General features: G+C 52.7%; 2 protein-coding genes across 2 annotated transcripts in view; one reads left to right on the top strand and one right to left on the bottom strand.

The window, feature by feature from the left end:
* Positions 1–4,593: 4,593 nt before the first annotated feature.
* Positions 4,594–14,790, top strand: CATSPER1 (cation channel sperm associated 1). Its single transcript, XM_035013756.1, has 14 exons — positions 4,594–4,995; positions 5,130–5,302; positions 5,411–5,817; positions 6,846–7,058; positions 8,280–8,393; positions 8,559–8,709; positions 9,188–9,279; positions 9,399–9,542; positions 9,707–9,770; positions 9,950–10,022; positions 10,165–10,225; positions 11,640–11,715; positions 13,991–14,105; positions 14,267–14,790. Exons 1-14 carry the CDS (start codon positions 4,594–4,596, stop codon positions 14,291–14,293), a joined length of 2,112 nt encoding a protein of 703 aa, XP_034869647.1. The 3' UTR covers positions 14,294–14,790.
* Positions 14,791–16,795: 2,005 nt separating this feature from the next.
* The window catches only part of CST6 (cystatin E/M), a 1,758-nt gene continuing 645 nt past the window's right edge, over positions 16,796–17,908 (bottom strand). The window contains exons 2-3 of the mRNA XM_035012387.1: positions 17,335–17,460; positions 16,796–16,987 (exon numbers count right to left, since the gene is read on the bottom strand). Of these exons, the coding sequence (XP_034868278.1) occupies positions 16,901–16,987; positions 17,335–17,460 (213 nt within the window). The 3' untranslated portion in view covers positions 16,796–16,900. The remainder of the gene's footprint in view (positions 16,988–17,334; positions 17,461–17,908) is intronic.

Below are 17,908 nucleotides of genomic sequence, written 5' to 3'. Positions count from 1 at the left end.
TTTTTGGATTTGTTGAGACTTGTTTTGTGGCCTAAAATGTGATCTATTCTGGAAAATGTTCCATGTGCACTTGAAAAGAATGTGTATTCTGCTGTTTTAGGAAGAAATGTTCTGAATGTGGCTATTAAGTCCATCTGGTCCAGCGTGTCATTCAAAGCCACTCTTTCCTTGTTGATTTTCTGTTTAAATGATCTGCCCATCGATATAAGTATGGTGTTATGGTCCCCTACCATTATTGTATTACTATCTATTATTTCCTTTATGTTTGTTATTAACTGTTTTATGTATTTAGGTGCTCCCATGTTGGGCGCACAAACATTTGCAATTGTTATATCCTCTTGTTGGATTGTCCCTTTTTTTTTTTAAGATTTTATTTATTTATTTGACAGAGAGAGAGAGAGAGCACAAGTAGGCAGAGAGGCAGGCAGAGGGAGAGGGAGAAGCAGGCTCTCCACTGAGCAGGGAGCCCAACGTGGAGCTCGATCCCAGGACTCTGGGATCATGACCCAAGCTGAAGGCAGCCGCTTAACTGACTGAGCCACCCAGTCGCCCCATGGGTTGTCCCTTTTAATATAATGTCCTTCTTTGTCTCTTGTCAGTCTTTATTTTAAAGTCATTTTGTCCAATATAAGTATTGCTACCCCAGTTTTCTGTTGATATCCATTTACATGATAAATGTTTCTCCACCCCCTCACTTTTGTTCTTTTATTTTTAAAGATTTTTTTTATTTTAATTAAAAAAAAAATCCCACAGGCAACATCATTCTGTAAAAAAAAAAAAGATTCATTTGTTTTGGAGAGAGAGAGAGTGCACATGCAAGTCACATGTGGGGTGGAGAGGCAGAAGGAGAGGAGTAAGAGAATCCCAAGCAGACTCCAGGCTGAGCATGGAGCCTGACGCAGGGCTTGATTCCACGACCCGGAGACCAGGACCTAATCTGAAACCAAGAGTCGGATGCTTAACTGACTGTGCCACACAAGCGCCTTTTTAATTTTTTTTTTTTTTTTTTAAGTAGGTTCCAGGCCCAGCATGGAGCCCAGTGCAGGGCTTGAACTCATGATCCTGAGATCAAGACCTGAGCTGAGAGCAAGAGTCGGATGCTTAACCAACTGAGCCACCCAGGCACCCTTAAAGATTTTATTTTTAAGTAAGTGAGGCTCAAACTCACAACTCCAAGATCAAGAGTCGCATGCTCTTCCGACTGAGCCAGCCAGGCACTCCTCCATTCCCTCGCTTTCAATCTGCAAGTGTCTTTCGGTCTGAAATGAGTCTCTTGTAGGCTGCACATAGATGGGTCTTTTTTTTTTTTTTTTTTAAGATTTTTTTAAATTTATTTATTATTTGACAGAGAGAGACACAGCGAGAGAGGGAACACAGCAGGGGGAGTGGGAGAGGGAGAAGCAGGCTTCCCGCCGAGCAGGGAGCCCGATGCGGGGCTCGATCCCAGGACCCTGGGATCATGACCTGAGCCGAAGGCAGACGCTTAACGACTGAGCCACCCAGGCGCCCCTGGGTCTTGTTTTTTATCCACTCTGTCACCCTATGTCTTTTGATTGGAGTGTTTAATCCACTTATATTCAAAGTAATTATTGATAGGCCCATATTTATTGCTATTTTGTTACTTGTTTTATGGTTGTTTCTATAGATTTTCTCTGATCCTTTCTTCTCTTGCTCTCTTTCATGGTTTGTTGGCTTTCTTTAATGATATACTTGGATTCCTTTCTCTTTATTCTTTGCATATCTATTACTGGGTTTTGATTTGTGGTTATCATTCAGCATATAACATCTTCTGTACATAGCATTCCATATTAAGTTGATGGTCACTTAAGTTTGAACCCATCCTTTGCTCTTCTATCCACCACATTTTAGGTATATGGTGTCATATTTTACACCTTCCCCCTTTTTATTTACTGAATCCTTTGACTAATTTTTTTAGAAATACTTATTTTTGCTGTTTGTGTTTTTACTTTTCTTGCTCACTTAGGGTCTTTCCTTTCCACTCAAAAAGTCCCCCTTAATATTTCTTGTAGGGCTGGTTTAGCTGTCATGAATTCCTTTAGTTTTTGTTTGTCTGAGAAACTCTTTATCTCTCCTTCTATTCTGATTGATAGCCTTGCTGGATGTTCTTGGCTGCAGATTTTTCCCTTTCAGCACTTTAAAGATATCATGCCACTTTCTTCTGGCCTGAAAAGTTTCTGTTGAAACATCCACTGATAGCCTGATGAGGTTTCCCTTGTATGTAACTGTCTTCTTCTCTTGCTTCTTTTACATTTTTTTTCTTTATCACTACTTTTACCATTTTAATTACTTTGTGCCTTGGTATGGACCTCCTTGGTTGAATTGGGGACAGGGGGGATTTCTATGATGCCTCTTGGATCTGGATAGCTGTTTCCTTCCCCAGATTAGGGAAATTGACAGCTATTATTCCTTCAAATGAACTTTCTACCCCTTTTTTTCTCTCTTCTTCTTATGAGATCCCTATAAAGGAAATGCTGGAGTCACTGAATTCTCTAAGGTTATTCTCAATTTGCATAATTTTCTTTCCTTTGCTAAGCTTGGTAAATTTCCTTTACGCTGTCTTCTAGGTCATCAGTTCATTCCTCTACTTCATCTAGCCTGCATTTATTCCATCAAGTGTATTTTTAATTTCATTTATTGTGTTCTTGATCTCTTACTGGTTCTTTTTTTTTTTTATCTCTGTGTTAGGGTCTCACTGATGCTTTTCACTCTTTTCTCAAGTCCGGTAAGTATCTTTATGATCATTACCTTATTTTGTGTGTGTGGTTTTTTTGTGTGTGTGTGGAGCCCAACGTGGGGCTTGAACTCACAACCCTGAGATTGAGGCCTGAGCCGAGATCAAGAGTCAGACACCTAACTGAGCCACACAGGCACCCCTATGATCATTACTTTAAATTCTCTATCAGGCATATTACTTATATCCATTTCGCTTAGGTCTCTTGCTGTGGTTTGGTCCTGCTTTTTCATTCGGGACATATTTCTCTGTCTCCTCATTTTGTCTAGCTCTCTGTGTCTGTTTCTGTATGTTAGGAAAGTCAGCCACTTCTCTTACTCTTACTCTTAACAGTATTAGCCTTATGAAGAACACGTCCTGTAGTGCCCCACCGTGCAGTGTCCCCAGTCCCCAGGGCTTGGAAATTCAGGGAGTATCTCCTATGTGTGTTGTGTGTGCTCTGCCATTGAGTCCTGGCCTCTTTTTCCTTCAGTCCCATTGTCTGCAGAGGCTCTCTTTGCCTATTGTGGGCAGTGTTTGGTCCCCAGTAGGGGTGGGGCACATTTTAGCAAGGTGTACCATGGTCTGCTTGTGAAATGAGACCTGCCCCTGCTGCCACCAGACCTGAGGTCCCACAAAATGCGCAGGTAGGGAGATGCGGTGTTGGTAGGGTTTGCGCTGGTCTCCTGAAGGAGAGGGCATGCAGAAGTGGGATTGAGACCAGTGTGGCTGGGAAGGGCAGATCTGCTAAAGCACGAAAGGGTGGGGCTTGGCATAAGCAAGTTAGGTAGTAAGTAGTGAGTGTTGGCTGCACTGGTTCCTGCAGGTTTCTGTTTTTTATGCTGAGGAGGGGGAGAGGGAAATGGCACCTGCTAGCTTCTTTGTTCCTGGAGGGGTGTCCCCATGATTCCTGTCTCTCCTGGTCATGCTCTGAGATTAGCAAATCACTCTTCCTCCCATCTGCCCCTGGCATTTTTTCAAACTTCTATATCTGCAGAGCTGTGCTGTCTCTTTAAGTACAGGGACTCTACTTCCTAATGCCCTTCAGGCCCTCCCAGAGCTGAGAATGCTGATTTTTAAAATTCCAGGCTCTAAGTCTGGCTGGTTGTAAGAACTCAGGAAATTTGGCCCCTCTTGCTTTCATAGGCAAATGCTTGGGGATTCATCCTCACCATTCATGGGCTCCCTAATGTGAGAGTCTCTTTTTCACCCTTCTCTACACCACTTCTCTACCCTTCCCACTGTGGACAGCTATGGTCTGTTCTGCTCCCAAACCATGTCTTGATCCTCCCTACCTTCTTTGATGTGGCCTCTTCTCTACCTTTAGTTGTGAGTTTGTTCTGCCAGTCTTCATATTGTTTTCTGGGTTATTTACACTGATGTGTTATCTAGTTGTATCTGTGGGATGAAGTGAGCTTAGGGTCCTCCTACTCTGCCATCTTCCCAGCTGACCCTTGGGAAATAAGCCCTTCCCTTTTCTTGACTTCAGTTTCCTCATTTTACAATGAAGAGGTTAGACACAATGATCCTTGATTCTGAACTACACCCCAGAAGGAGGCATTTGGGAATTAGACCTGAGAAGGGGTCTGCTGGTGACATCATAAAGGGAGAATTCCATGAGAAGACTCAGGCTTTCCTAGAAGTGCCAGTGCCATCGGTTGGAAGGACAATTCAGGGAGGAGCCTGTTGGGCCCACATCTTGAGATCTCTTCATTCCAGTGTTACCAGCATAGTCATGGATCAATCCTCATTGGCTGAAACAGCTCAAAATGAGGCAGACACCAATGATTTGGATGTGTTATCTCACCCTGGCTCACCAACCCCACATCACAGGCCAGGCCATAGCGGAGTCCACCGCCATCATGGGTACCATCACCACGGTGTGTCCCAGCACCATGGTGAGTCCCACCATCATGACATATCCCACCATCATGGCAGGTCCCACCATCATGGAACATCCCATCATCACGGTGAGTCCCACCATCATGGTGGACCTCACCACCTTGATGAATTCCAAGACTTTCATGACAATGCCCCCTCCCACCATTCCCCCCACTCCCACCATTCTCCCCACTCCCATCACTCCCACCACTCCCATCACCATGGTGAGGCCCACCAACCTGGTAGAGCCCACCATCTCACATCCCTTGCCCTGGCTCCTTCTCATAGCACTATCTTCTCCCATCATTCTCTTGGTGAGGGCCCCTTTGATGGTGAGTACCACCATGGTAGTAGAAGACATCATGGTAGGCCCCACCACCACGGTGAGCCCTATCACCATGGGGGGTCCCACCACCACGGGGGGTCCCACCACCACAGTGAGCCCTACCACCATGGTGGGTCTCACCACCATAGGGAACCCCACCACCATGGTGGGTCTCACCACCATGGTGGTGAGGTTTCCCACCATAGTGGGCTCCATCACCAAGGTGAGCCTTACTACCATAAAGATTCCTACACGTATGGTGGCCCTCACCATCACAGTGAGGCCCATCACCATGGTAGGCACCATCATCATGAAGCCCACCACCACAGAGGGCCTCTTCATCATGGAGAGCCCTCTTCCCACCATTCCTATGCGGACGCCTACCGTGATCGCTCGATACCTCATTTCTATGACGACTACAGGAACCACAGTGAACACCACCGTGGCCACCATGGCCACCATGGCCACCATGGTGAGCACCACCATGGCCACCACAGCAAGCACCACCATGGCCACCATAGTGAGCACCATCACAGGGAGCACCACCACGGCGAGCACCACCATAGTGTGCATCGTTATGATTATCTCCATGGTGATCACCGCTACAGGGAGTACCATCATGGTAGCTCCCAAGTCTTTGGCTCACACAAGTCTCATAGTGTGGCCAGAGCCTCCTTTGGCTCTTCCTTTTCTCATTCAGTAGCCCTCCAACCTAGCATGGTACAGGCACAGCGCTCAGCCTTTAGCTTGACTCGTTCCCACAGTGCAGTGCGCTCACATGCATCCCAGGGGTCCAGCAAAGTCCATCCTCAGGATTCCTCCTCTAAAACTTCCTCGGAAAGCTGGGTAGAAGAAGATGAGCAATTTCAGAAGCGCAAAAGTGAGTCTCTCTACCCCCACCCCCAACTCACACAGCCTGGCCCAGATTCCAGGCCTGACTTGGGCCCTGCACTGACCTTCCACAGATCATGAGGCATGACTCTTAGCTGCATGCATATTCCATTGGCTATTCACTCACCTGACTGCTCACCATCCAATCTTCTATTCCTTAAATGATGTACCTCTTCAGGCCATTGGTAGTTTGTTCATCCAGTCACTGCTGTGCCTATATGCATTCACTTCTCAAACATTTCTTCTTGTCTAATATGGGTCCCTGGCCCGCCTGGACCCTGGAAGCACAGAGAAAACAAATCCTGCCCTTGAGGGGCTCCAAGACTGGGGGGTGGTCACTTAAACAACCAATCCTAGACCACCCAGTGATGGTGGCCTATCCTCCATATCAGGACAATTACCACTGTAGATTGTATTTGTCCACATTTCCCCCACTAAACTGTGAGCATCTTGACAGACATCCAGTGTCTGAAAGAGGGCCTTGTTTAAGGGCAGGGAGGGACCTTGGCTATTAAAGCACAATCCCCCAAGCTTGGCCCCAAGTGGTTTAGTAAACAGAGTAACAGTCTCACAAACAAGCAGAGAGGGATAGGTACCTAACTGAATGGGAGTAGGGAAGGCAGCCAAAAGGAGGCGATGTTTCAGCAGAATCTCAGAGGGAGAGGGAGAGTTCACCAAGAGGATGGGGTAGTGTGGAAAATGGGGTTTTCCATGCATAAGTCGCCACGTGGGTAAAGAAAGGCCTGGAGGTATAGAATCATGAGCCCGCAAGATGCACTTGAGCAGACCACAAATCCCAAACAAGTTGGCATCTGCCATGGAAGGGGCAGCAGGAGTCCAGTAGCCCCAGGATCCAGGGTAGCCCCAGGATCAGCACAAGATAGCATAGAGGCACTTCAGTGAGTGAATGGTAGGCAAGCAGGCAGGCATGAAGATGAACCCCAACTTAGTCTGGGAGGATGCCTGGGATCCCCATGCTACCTTCCACACAGACTTGACTCTCTGTTCCCCTTACAGCCACCAGAGCTCAGCGGGCCCACAAGAGGCTGCACACTGTGGACCTCTTCTATAGGTTGTGGGAAAAATTAAGCTACCTCATTAAGGGCCTCCGGAGAATGCTTAGGAAACTGACTCAGTCCCTGCCCTTTGAAACCTTCATCTTCCTCGTTGTCTGCCTCAACACTACCATGCTTGTGGCACAGACCTTCGCCGAAGTTGAGATCCGGGGTGGTAAGAGCTGGGGAGCCCCTTTCTTTTCTTAAAAAAAAAATGTTCTTTATTCATGAGAAACAGAGAGGAGGCAGAGGCAGAGAGAAAGGGAGAAGCAGGCTCCCCACAGAGCGGGGACCTCGATGCGGGACTCAATCCCAGGACCCTAGGATCGCGACCTGAGCCAAAGGCAGCCGCTCAGCTGACTGAGCCACCCAGGCGCCCCTGAGGAGCCACTTTCACATGGAGAAAGCCATAGATCTTGTTCTAGCCCTCTTGTGGGCCTGATCCAGTGCCGGGTGGCTTATGTAACTTAGTTCATTTCATCCTTACCCCTGGGAGGTAGACAACATTGACCAGTGTTAAAGATGAGGCTCAGAGATCTTGCTGAGGTCAACCAGCCAGCCAGACACACAAGAGCCTGCTAAACTGGAGAATGTGCTGTTTGTAATATCGCCACCAGGTGGCGCATCGACCCTAATGTGGGGCAGCGAGAGGGAACCCTGGTCGCCTAGAAGGGCCAGGAGACTGGAGGGGTGAGAGTGGAAAACCGGGGAAGGCGGCCCCTGAGACCCTTGGCAGCAGAGTGAGAGAAAGGCCTGCCACCGCGTAAATAAACGAAGCAGAGCATAAGATTGGCCGCATTCTTATTCTGTATTAAGTGAAGCCAATGTTCATGAAAACGCTCTCAGGCCGGCTGGTACTGTTCCCAGACCAAAGTGGGTCTGCTGCTTGGTGAGTTCTATACAGACTACCCCAGGTGGAGCTGTCTCACAAGGTCATCTTTATTTGTAGAAATAAGGAGATCCAGGGGATTAATTTCTAAAGCTGTGACCTCCTCACTAGGGAAAGCAGGCTCCTTCTAGTAGGGCTTGGGATGAATATTCAGAGAGGGTTTTTAGCATGACAATGAGGCTGAGGCACTCTCTGATTCCGTGCCGGCCGTCTTCCTCCAATGTTTTTCTGTTCCGGCAGTTCTATCCCGAGCTTCTAAATGGTAAGATTGACAGTTAGGCAGAAGCTGCTAGAAGCTCCCTGAGGTCAGGAGGTCAGGCCAAGTGACAGTATTATCCCTGTTTTATGGACAAGAAAACTGAGGCACAGAGCAGTTAAGACACCCAGCCCTTAGGGCCGAACCAGGTCCTCCCTAAATGGGACTGTGTGTGAGGTCCAGAGGGAAGGAGGAGAGATGGGCCAGGGTTGCTGCCGAGGACCGCGAGTGAGCCCCTGGTGTCCCTGCAGAGTGGTTCTTCATGGCCTTGGACTCCATTTTCCTCTGCATCTACGTGGTGGAAGCTGCGCTCAAGATCACTGCTCTGGGCTTCAAGTATTTTTCTGACTCCTGGAACGATCTGGGTGGGTGGGGATGCGTGTGGGGGGGGGGGTAGCCACTGGACTGCCAGCGGAGGCTGGGGACAAAAAGGGGCACTGGCAGGGAGTGCTGGTGTTGGGGGGACTGCAGGTCTGGGTGATGAGGCACCTGGGCAGGAGCCCGTGACTCCCAGCCCCCTGTGCCCTCAGACTTCTTCATCATGATCATGGCTATGCTGGACTTCATGCTCTTACAGTACAACTCCTCCTCCTTCGTCTACCACCAAAGCGTCTTCCGGATCTTCAAGGTTTTCAAGAGTTTGCGGGCCCTGAGGGCCATCCGGGTCCTCCGGAGGCTCAGGTCAGCTGGGCCGCGGCTGCCCACCCCACCCTGTAGGAAGGGGTACACGGATGCACTTGAGCAGACCACAAATCCCAAACAAGTTGGCAGAGAGGGATAGGTACCTAACTGGATGGGAGTAGGGAAGGCAGCCAAAAGGAGGCGATGTTTCAGCAGAATCTCAGAGGGAGAGGGAGAGTTCACCAAGAGGATGGGGTAGTGTGGAAAATGGGGTTTTCCATGCATAAGTCGCCACGTGGAATCTGCTCCCAGGGAATCTGCTGTGACCTGTTCAAGGGATGGGGGACGAAGAGGCTGTGGACTCCAGCCCACTTCTGATTAGCCTCCTGCCATCTGCTAGGATCAATCATTTTCCAGAGAGGGCTGAACTCTCCCAAACCTCTAGCAAAGCAGTGCCCCCCTGTCGGTGGTGTCAGTTCTGGCTGCTGGGCACAGATCCCCACCCCTGCTGACTCAGCCTCTCAACTTCTGCCCACAGCTTCTTGACCAGCCTCCAGGAAGTGACCGGGACTCTGGCGCGGTCCTTGCCGTCCATCACCGCCATCCTCATCCTCATGTTTACCTGCCTCTGTATCCTGTGCTGTGGGGGCTGGGGTCTGCCTGAGGTGCTGTGATGGGCGGGTTTGTAGTGGCCAGAGCGGGCTTGGAGAATGGGACTCTGCGAGCCTGGTTTGGCCCTGAACAGCCAGTCCTCTTCTCAGTGGTGCTTCGGGCTCTGTTCCGTCATTCTGACCCCAAGCGCTTCCGGAGCATCCTCTCCACCATCTTCACCCTCTTCACCATGCTCACCCTGGATGACTGGTCCCTCATCTACCTGGACAGCCGGGCCCAGGGTAGGACAGGACCCAGGCGGGGTGGAAGGCAGGGGCTTGGCTGGGTGGCAGACCCCGAGGGCTCAGTTACCCCATCTGCAAAGCGGGGCATCTGATCCTTGCTGGCAGGGGTGTGGCGAGGGTGGGCAAGGAACTCCCAGCTCAAACGACACCCTCTCTCCTAGGCGCCTGGTACATCATCCCCATTCTCATGATTTACATCATCATCCAATACTTCATCTTCCTCAAGTGAGGACCCCATCCCTACTTGGCTCTCTAGCTTCACCGCCACCCCCACCTAATCTTGGGGCACCCCTCCCCAGCCCTCTCCCCTTGGTCATGCCACAATGAACCCAGAGGAGGGTGCAGGGCCTCTCCTACAGCCTCCTCCTGGAGAGTACCCCACTATCCACCCCCACCATCCCCAGCCTGGTGATTGCTGTCCTGGTGGACAACTTCCAGATGGCTCTGCTCAAGGGCCTGGAGAAAGTAAAGCAGGAGGTACTGAGTGGGGTGGGGCAGGCGGACCTGGGAGGGAACCATGAAGGGGTGGGCGCAGAGGCTGGGGGGAAGGGAGGAGGGTGCTCCAGGAAAGGGCAGACAGGGAGGGGACTCGGGCGGGACAAAAGCCTCTTCTTCTCAGAGGGCCGCCCGGATCCACGAGAAGCTACTGGATGACCCACTGACCGAACTCAGCAAATCAGGTACTGGCCCTCCTTCCGCAGTTGGACACATAATTCCAGGTCCAGTGGCAGGGTTTGAGAATCTGAGACTCAGGAGGACTTTCAGAGCTTAGAACTTTGGTCCAGGGCGCCTGGGTGGCTCAGTTGGTTAAGCGGCTGCCTTCGGCTCAGGTCATGATCCCAGGGTCCTGGGATCAAGCCCCGCGTCAGACTCCCTGCTCAGCGGAGAGCCTGCTTCTCCCTCTCCCTCTGCCTGCCTCTCTGCCTACTTGTGCGCTCTCGCTCTCTGTCAAATAAATAAATAAAATCTTAAAAAAAAAAAAAAGAACTTTGGTCCGAAGAACTCTAAGATAATCTGAAAAGCAATTAAACTGATCGTCAATTCCTGAAAGCCCCATTTGTGAAATGACTAATTAGCCAAATTATGATTCACCAAATGCTCATTTCTTCTAATAACTTACAAAGGTTAGAGCACTTGGTTTTACATGGGATGGTTTCGACTGCCTTGGAGGGTTTCGTCAAAGTATTGCACATACTTGTCCAGAGTCACTCAAAGTGGATTGAGAGTCATTAAAAATCAAGTTTCCTGGACATGTTCATTTTTATAAACTTGACTTTCTGAATGAATTGATTTTGAGACAGTTGGTTTGCTTCCTGCTTAAAGATCTTCAGAACTTTAGATAATCTGAGCTCTAAGGATCCCACTCTTAGGCTCATCAACACTAGAGGACTAAGGGTCCCAAAGGGCCACCAGGTCCCTCACCTGCCCCTTCGATCAGGGAAAGACAGTGCAAAAAAGCTGAAGCAAAAAGAGGAATTAATTGGCAGAAATTACTTAGCAAATTGAGGGCTTTCAGGAATGTGTGGTTTTCAGGAATGGCTAGATCCAGGACTTGAATACTGGTCAAGATTTGGTCTCTTTCCATCTCTCTGCTCTGTGTCCTCCGCATGGTTTTGTGCTTAGGGTGGCTCTTCCCTTGCGGTGGGAAATCCTCACAGGTTAGCCGTTCCTATCATGCCAAGCAGAGACTTCCTCTTCTTCCTGTAGTTATAGCAAAGTCCCGGATATGTATCTTCTTTGCTTTGATCACCTATTTTGGAACCAATCACAATAGCCAAAAGAATAGGCTGTTCTGATTAGCCAGGCCTGAGTCACATGTCTTTGGAGGTGGGCGGTGGGGTCAGCCCCCTGCTAGACAAGGTGGACCCAAAAGGGACAGGAGTGGTTCCTCGGGAAAACTGGGGGATTTTTACCAGAGGGAAAGACAAACAAACAAATCTGATACACACACCACGCCCAGAGAAGCCATCTCTTTGGGGGCATCATGGGCAAAAACTCTTTTAGCCCCTCTGAATTACCTCCATGACACATGGGGTGTCTTCTACCTCCTCTCAATCTGGGCATCTTTTTTACTGCCCCCTTTTTTACTTTCAGACCCTGAAGAGGTGGTGAGTGAACACACCAAACAGAAGCAGCTCATCGAGAAAAAATTTGGGACTATGACTGAGAAGTAAGGAGATGCAAAGGGAGGGGAGGCCCCGAGTCTAAGGGGAGAGGCCTGGGGTCTGGCCCATGGGCTGACAGGGCAAGGGACATTGCCCACCTCTCTGGAAGGGGGTGGGGCACCAAGGCCCATGTAGAGCCTATGGGTGGGACGTGGAGACCATGAGTGGCTTCTGCTCCCCCTGAGCCAGCTTGCACCACCAGGAGAGTCCCACCAGCAGTGCTTCCTGGGCCATGAGAGCCCCTCTGAGGCTGAGGGCAAAGGCAGGGCAGCAGGGAGTCTGCTCATCTGTTTACTCAGGAAGCATCCCTGACCCTTGCTCTGGGTCAGGCCCTGCGAGTTCTTCAGGACACAGACTAGCCCATGCCCATGAGAGCCCAATTGCCAATGACCTGTGCTGGGCCATGAGGGTGCTGGACTTAGGCTAGGTGGAGGGGTGAAGAGTGAGGGTCAAGGAACAGCTTGGGTAAAGGCCTGGGAGGCAGATGGTCAACATCCCATTCCCGTCGAAGCGATTGGCCAGCTGAGCCAGGACAGCTGGGGACTTGTGGCTGTGTTCATGGCTGGGGGACCTTGGCACACACTTCCTGCTTCCTGGTTCTCAGGCCTGGCTCCTCAGAGAGCCTTCCCTCTGAAAGCTGGGCCCCGCTGCACCTCATCCAGACAAGCTCCAAACCAGCAGACAGGGCAGTCCGACTACTGGCCGCCTCCAGCCCCTCCTCACCCGCCATCCAAGTTTAAGCCCCAAAGGCCCTCTGTGACCCAGCCTTTGCCAACCTCCCTCATTTCCTTGGCTACTTTCTTGCTGTCCCCGCACTGTTTCCCAAGCATAGCACATACTTCTCCACCTCAGGGCCTTTGTCCACACTGTTTTCTCTGCCTGGAATGTTCTCTGGCTGCCAATGGCAGACTCAAGTGACCAAGATTTGGGAGAGCTGAGTTCCAATCCTGCTCGCTTCACATCCTGGCCCTCCCGTCCCACCCCACCCCTGTTCCAGCAACTTGGCCACTGGCCTAGTGGGCCCTTGGCACCTCGGTAACACTTTCTATGGGGGTCTCTGGGCCTCCAGACTCTTCCCCATCGGTCCACCTCCACTATGAGTGCCCTTTGTTTTTGTTTGTTGTTGGTTATTTTAATCTTTCCTTTCTTTTTTTTTTTTTAAGATTTATTTATTTATTTGAGAGAGCGAGAATGAGAGAGAGTACATGAGAGGGGGGAGGGTCAGAGGGAGAAGCAGGCTCCTCGCTGAGCAGGGAGCCCGATGCGGGACTCGATCCTGGGACTCCAGGATCATGACCTGAACCGAAGGCAGTTGCCCAACCAACTGAGCCACCCAGGCGCCCTAATCTTTCCTTTCTTTTATTCTTTTTATTTATTTAGAGAGTGGTCTTTGTTAAAAGCAACTTGGGCTTTTCCTTCCTCATCAGACTTTACATCTCCAATTCACCCACTCTCTACGGCCTCCTTCCCTGAGGCCTGCCCTGGCCCCCAGTACCCTCCAGCTCCTCTGGAGTAGCGGACCAGGAACCTTGCCCAAGCCTGGCAAAGCTTCTCGTGTCTTTCCAACTCGGCTCAATGACACTTGCTCTGGAAGTCTTTTCTGATCCCCAGGACTGGGCCCTTAGCACTCTGGTTTACTCTTCTCGCGAGCGTAAACACTTTGCCACAGGCGAAGCTTCCTAAGGGCAAGGACTGTTTCTTGTTAACATCTGTGTCCTCGGAGCGCCTGGCAGTGTTCATTGATTTTAGTGTCACTTGATGGATGGATTTATAAAACGGGCAGGTGATGAGGGAGTTAACAGATGGGTAGTGGGCTGGGTGAACGGTTGGGGGGGGCGGTTAGGTGGATGGCTGACTGCACAACATGGTGAAGGGGTGGGTGGGGGGGTCCAGGGAAGAGCAGGTAGATAGAGGGATAAGGGTGGTCAGATGAGTGAGTGAATGGCTAGATTGGTGGGCGGATGAATGGGTAAGTGGGTGAGTGGGTGCACAGAGAGGTATGGGGTAGTTGGAGGGGCCACCAGAGGGGTGGACAGAAGGATGGAGGGATGGATAACTGGGAGGGTAAACAGCAGTTAGAACCCTCTCTAGCACTGGCACAAATGGGGGCTTTTTATTTGTGGAAAGGAGATACGGCATGAAAGGCCCCACTCAGAAAAACTGTAATGGGGGGCTGGCGGGAGGCCGGTGAGAAGAGCTGTGGGGGTTGCTCTGGCAGCCTGGATGACCCTGCCGGGCAGGTCAGCTCAGGCTTACCCCTTCCCCCCCTCTCCCCCCAAGGCAGCGGGAACTCCTTTTCCACTTCCTGCAGCTGGTGGCCGGCGTGGAGCATCATCAACAGAAATTCCGCTCCCAGGCGTCCGTTCTTGATGAGATTGTGGACGCTGCGTTTGAGGTGCGCCAGGCAGGACCAGAGGAGAGAGGGGCCAGAGTGGGAAGACCCCAGAAGGCCAGGCATGGGAGGCTTGTGCCCAGAGGGCCCCGAACAGTCACATGGGCGTGGGGGAAGGCAGAGGCCGGCACTGGCTCAGTCATCCGCCCATCCCACCCCCACAGGCTGGAGAAGAGGACTTCAGGAAGTGACCCCTGGATGCAGAGAGACACGGGATGCGGATTGCAGCCTCTGGCAAGCTGCCCACTGCTGTGGGTCAAGACAAGTCCCCCGATCTACTGGAATGATCATCGGGCCTGCAGGACCGGGCCCTAACAGAGTTTTAAACCCCCAAATGGCTCTGTGTCCTCCCTGGCTAAGCCAAGGCACAGGGCAGGGGAACTGTGCACTGCTGGTGTGTGTGTGTGAGAGAGAGACAGAGGGAGTGTTGTGTGTGAGAGGCGCTCTTCCTGGTCCTCTCCAGGGCCCGCATTCCAGCTCGGGCCCGCAGTGCATCGGCAGCGGCCAGAGCGGTGACTCAGAAAGGGGGCCAGGCTCAGGGCTGGAGGGGTGAGTGGGCAGTCACCTTGCTTTCGGGAAGAAGGTCCATCTGGCCCAGGAGTTGGGAGAAAAAGAACCAACTAGAACAGCCCCTAGTTATCAGGGCCTAGAGGGCCAGTAGGCTCCAGAAATAGGGGCTCACAGCCCGGAACTTGGACCTACCAAGACCCTCGGAATCCAGTACGAGAATGCCAACTCGATGGGGATAGCGTGCACCCAGAAGTCAGAGGTCATTGCCATACCCTGCCCTGCTTGGGGTCAGGCTAAAGAACCTCAGTGAGGGGAAGTAGGATGGAGGCTGCTCAAGTCCTCCTGGCCTCCGGCTGTTGGTGAGGGTGCAGGGAACATGAGTGGGGGTGTGGGAGTGGGGGTGTGTTGGTGGGGGGAATGGATGAGCCTCTGTTAGAGGAAAGCAAGGAATGAGCCTAATGGTCACTCCCCACCCTACCTGGCCTAAGGCTTAGGTGAGTCCCCCTACTTTCAGCCTGAACCTGGGCAAAATGCCCAGAGCCCCTGTCCCCACGGCAGGGGGGTGGAGGTGAGGCTCTGCCCCAGGTCCCCAAGTGCCTGGGTCCAGGCAGGGTGCTGGAGACCTGGGGGCTTCCGGACCAGAGTGGGGTGCTCCACTGTCCCCAGCAGCCACCTCATCTCTGGTCGAGTGAAGCCAGGGTGCAGTAGAGGCTGGAGGGGGTCAGGAGCAGGACTCCGGAGTGGGGACAGAGGGGTGACACTCGTGCCAGTCTTCCCCCTACCTCCAGGCTGGCCCAGGACCTGGGGAGAGACTGTGCCGAGGAAATGGCTTCTGGGATCAGGGCACAGATGCTGGGGGTGGAGAAGCCACCTGGCAGGTATCTGCGGGCCTCGCCTCACCCACTACCTCACACGTTCGTTCAACAAGCATTTCCTGCCGCTTCCCTGTGCCAGCTCCAGGCTGGAGGCTTGTGCTGGGTGGCCCGCGGGGGCCCTTCCGAGCCACGGCCACACTGCCCGGCCCTGGGCTGCCTGAGCTGCCGCATCTAACGGGTGGGGACAGAAGCAGGGCTGAACTTGCCCCTGCAGCCCTCGCTCCTGTCCAGCTCAGCCCCTTGGCTCCGCAGACCTCCTCGTGCCAGTCGCCTCGCTAGCGTCTACCCCCGCCCCCCATCCCTACCCCAGTAGGGCCTCTGAGAGCAGAGGCCTGGGCCTGGGACCGGGAGCTGTTCCTCAGTAGGTCCCAGCTCGCAGGTGTGGGTGTGTGTTGGTGCATCTGAGGCCCAGCTCTGGGTGGGGCGTGTGGGTCTCCAGGGCTGTGTGTGTGGAGGTCTGTATACAGCTCCAGGTTGTTTGGGGTGGAGGGGGCCGCTTCAGTGTGTGTGTTTCTGGGTGGCCAGGCTGTGTGTGTGATTTTCTGGATATGTATGTGGTATCTGGGAGCATCCAAGTGTGTGCTGTGTTTTCAGTGTATGTGTGTGTGTGTGTGTTGAGAGTTCTATGTGTGTGTGTGTGTGTGTGGATAGTATGATTTGTAGCCACAAATTCAGTTGTGCAGAAAAAGTTGCAGTTCTGTTTTCTTGAAATGACGTCACATCACATCTGCCCTCTCATCCCTCCTGTGGGCAGATTTGACCCTGGTCTCCTTTGGGCTTCCTGTCCAGCCCCTTCCAGGGGTCTTGCCTGGGGCAAAGCACCGGGGACCCCCCTCTGGCCTATGGCCCACGTACTTGAAAACCACTGTTCCAGCCCTATGGCCTACAGGGGCCCTGGCATCGCGGGCCCGCGGGCGGGTATAGGAACCGCAGGTTGGGAGCTCAGCCGGCTGAACCCAGCCTGTGCCTCCCTAGGTGGTCCTGGGAGCTCTGGCACCCCTCGGAGTATTCCCTGACGCCTGCCCCTGCTCAGTCTTGGGGCATCATCCCTCTCCTGTGAGTCTGTCTCCCACCCCTTAACTCCGAGAATAGTGAGAGTCCTTGGACGTTTGATTGTGTGACGCTGACGTGTTTGGAGAACTCCACATTTGGGGACTGAACCTTGCGCCCTCAGCACTGTGTGGGCTGAGACAACAGAAGCTCAACTGGGGGTGGTATGGGCTGTCTTTGGCCTGGGGAAGGGGTGCTGCCACAAGTGGGCATGGACTTGGAGGAGGGAGTGGGGGGAGGAGGAGGAGGAGAGTCCAATGCGAGAAGCAGTGCCAGCAGTTTATTGTGACAGATACGCCCATGGACCTGAAGTGCCTTCCCACGAAGAGCCTGCTCCCTCCAGCTCCCATGCCCATAGGGGGTCTATGGTATGGTCACGCAGTTATGCTTCAGAAGCTGGGAGGAATTCTCCCAGGGGACCACTAGGATCTCGAAGTCACAGCGCAGCTTCTGCAGGGAGAGCAGGGAGAGGAGGGGTGAGGCTGGGTCCCAGGCCTGACTCCTCACAACTGCCACCCTCAGCCTGCGACACTCCCACTCGGGGGTGCGAGAGGAACAGTCGCTGGGCCAAAGGGTCAATGAGTCAAATGGGCAGGACTAGATCCCAGATCTTTCTAGCCCAGTCCAGTGAGGAAGAAGCCCCAAGTCTCCTCCTCTCTGCACCCCGCCCTGGCCTGGGGGCTGAATCATCCAGAAGACAGGGGCAGGTTCAGGCAGACATCAGCACGGCCAGCCAGATGGGTTCAGGCTGGACAACCTAGCCTTGGGTGCTGGGAAGTGGGGTGCAGGGCCATTACCTCCTCCTGCACTCCGGTGGCAAGGGGGCAGGTAGTGATATCTATGCGGTCTCCAGTGGCCACGTTCTTGCGACAGGCTGTGCTCCCCATCTCAACGGTCAGGTAGTACTTGATGCCGGCCACCAGCTGGGGATGGAGGGCAGGAGCGGGTCAGGAGTGTTGGAAGACTACCCTTGACCCAGACCTCTCACCTCTCTCCACATTCAGCACGGGGCCTGGGCCTCGCCTCGGCATTCCAACCCTGGATGGGGAAGTTCTGGTGGGGATCCCTGGGGAGATCCCCTGGGGAGAGGGGCAGAGGATTGGGCCACACAGGAAGCTGAGACCCAGGTGTGCACACGCCCTGAAGCCCACTGCCCTATCTCCCTCCCTCCCCTCTCCCCAGTCCACCCCCCAGGGCAGGGGCTAGTGTGAGCCTAGTGAGTCCCCGTGTATGTAAGTCAGGGCTAGACCCTATTGAAATCTAGATATGTTGGGGCGCCTGGGTGGCTCAGATGGTTAAGCGTCTGCCTTCGGCTCAGGTCATGATCCCAGGGTCCTGGGATCGAGCCCGGCATCGAGCTCCATCCCAGGG

This window comes from Mirounga leonina, unplaced genomic scaffold (assembly GCF_011800145.1).
Source record: "Mirounga leonina isolate KUSES-001 unplaced genomic scaffold, KU_Mleo_1.0 Mir_166, whole genome shotgun sequence".
Lineage (NCBI taxonomy): Eukaryota > Metazoa > Chordata > Mammalia > Carnivora > Phocidae > Mirounga > Mirounga leonina.
Note: the sequence above shows the minus strand (reverse complement) of the source record. Positions and strands in the feature narration are given on the sequence as shown.